This window comes from Polistes canadensis, unplaced genomic scaffold (assembly GCF_001313835.1).
Source record: "Polistes canadensis isolate GaletaPanama2010 unplaced genomic scaffold, ASM131383v1 scaffold_31, whole genome shotgun sequence".
Lineage (NCBI taxonomy): Eukaryota > Metazoa > Arthropoda > Insecta > Hymenoptera > Vespidae > Polistes > Polistes canadensis.
The window spans coordinates 990,930-992,962 of NW_014569578.1; the positions used below are offsets into that span (position 1 = coordinate 990,930).

At 25.5% G+C, this 2,033-nt stretch overlaps 1 protein-coding gene across 11 annotated transcripts in view; it reads right to left on the reverse strand.

The window, feature by feature from the left end:
• LOC106784149 overlaps positions 1-1,696 on the reverse strand; it is a 10,074-nt gene extending 8,378 nt beyond the window's left edge. For 4 of the 11 annotated variants that reach the window (XM_014743372.1, XM_014743371.1, XM_014743370.1 and 1 more), the window contains exons 1-3: positions 1,517-1,693; positions 1,264-1,376; positions 946-1,130 (exon numbers count right to left, since the gene is read on the reverse strand). Coding sequence is in view for 3 of the 11 variants with exons in the window: in XM_014743380.1 (XP_014598866.1) it covers positions 946-1,130; positions 1,264-1,397 (319 nt within the window). In the remaining 8 variants the exon portion in view is untranslated. Of the gene's footprint in view, positions 1-945; positions 1,131-1,263; positions 1,491-1,516 lie in introns of those variants that run through there. The other 7 variants (XM_014743382.1, XM_014743376.1, XM_014743379.1 and 4 more) reach the window with 7 other exon arrangements.
• Between the last annotated feature and the right edge of the window lie 337 nt (positions 1,697-2,033).

The following is a 2,033-nucleotide window of genomic DNA, read 5'->3' on the forward strand; positions in this document are numbered from 1 at the left end:
AATTTATATTTACTATATAATTCAATATAAATTGTAAATAACTTTTCTAATATTTTATATGCTTGAAATAAACACGAATAAAAAGAATGATTCTTTTGCATTTAAGTGTTTTTTTAAAAACAAATTAAAAAATCAACAAATAGCATACCATGGCTGATAGAATTTTTAAATGAAAATTCTACATTGAATGTTATTACTTTCGTTCATTAACTTTACAACAATTATAACAATAAATACCTATTTTTATTGTTTGAGGAACTTTTCTATGACATATTTTCAACACAATTCTACCCTTTTTCCATAGAAACTATCTTATCACCTCTTTGGAGTCAACAATATACAGTGTTCCCTAAGTATTAATCATGCCCATCATTGTATAACTTTAATGATTGTACAAGAACTAGTTTTTTCAATGAAATAAAGTCATTAATAAAAATATTTTTAGTATTATTTAAAAATTGTTTTACTTATATATTTAATTTTTAAAAATCTAACTTTTATAAAAACTGATTTGTCATTCTATCAGTTACAGTGTAAATAGTCGATAGGTTTAGTGTTAATATTAATATTAACCGTTAACACTTAAAATTGTTTTTTTTTTCATAACCATCTATTATCTTATATTTACAATTAAATAGATTACACTTTTCTAAAAAAGATTAAACTTATAAATTTTTAAGAGAATACCTAAATTTAGTATGATATCTTTTTACCGTAATATTATGAACTAAAAATTGTTCGCATTAAAGTGTTCGCAAATTAATTTTCATATAATTCAAAACAATTATTCATTAATCAGTTTACTAAAATTAGTTCCAGAATGTTTTATTCGATTACTAATAATTAATGTTTATATATTCATTCTAACAAACATGCTATATGTATTCAAATGAAAACGTATTAACAAATTTTCAAAGTTTTTTTTAACATTTAAATATAACTTACCTAATTTTAAAGATGTATGCATCCTTTCGATTTCTCCGTATAAAATTGCAGCTAGCCAGGACAAAGCTATCAACCAAAATATTATTAATAATGCAATTATCCATAATAATATAACTCTTATGGATTTCTTGCAACCACATGTGCTATTGCTTTTAACTTTAACAGTGCTTCCTTGTCTATATCTTCTACAACATAAACGACATCTTTATAGCAAGTATTAGATAAGGAAATAATGTAAGCAGTAATTTATGTAAATACTTATATTAAGAAAAATTATAATCTAATAAGAGTATCGGTATTGACATTTATTATTCTCACCGCTTAAATTTTTTTTTTCTTGGTGTTAGGATTAAATCTGCTATGTCCGTATCTGTTTCTGAGAGGAAGTCAAGTAAGTTAACAGTTTCCTTGTTTCCTAGCATAGCCTCTTTCTTGTTATTTAAAAGGTTCATTATTGAATTTTATATTAAATTAATTGAATGCATTTTTACAATGATAATATACCGCAAAATAAGTTTTTACAATGCAAATGATTAATATTATACGTTTAAAAATTAATAAATATAACTACCTTTATTGTATATCCTTCAAAAAAGTTTAATATAATTTATATCTATTATTAGTGAAAAATCTTAACGGAACACTAAATTAAGAAGACATTTATATACTTTGGCATATACCTATTTTAACACGTAAAGAACAGACATTATTGTGGCCGTCACGCCAAAGCTTGGCGCCTCCGGCACTCTTACCGTCGCGCCTCTAGTGGCGAAACTAAGGAACTAAAAAAAAACACCACGTATATGAGCAACCGCTGCTATTCACTCTCTTCCGTTCCAACCACCGAGCTAGACACACGCGTACTCATGAGCAGTAAACAAAGACGTGAAACTAGTCACTACTTCCTTTTTACTCTTTAAGATTTTGTTAAGTTTGTTATATATTTTGTACAAGACCTTTTTGATACGTTTTATAATAAAATATTTATATAATATTTTTCCCTAGTGAATTAGTGATTTCCTAATATAATTGAACACGCTACATTATTCGCCTATATAGTACCATCTGTTGGTGAAAATAAGCATTAA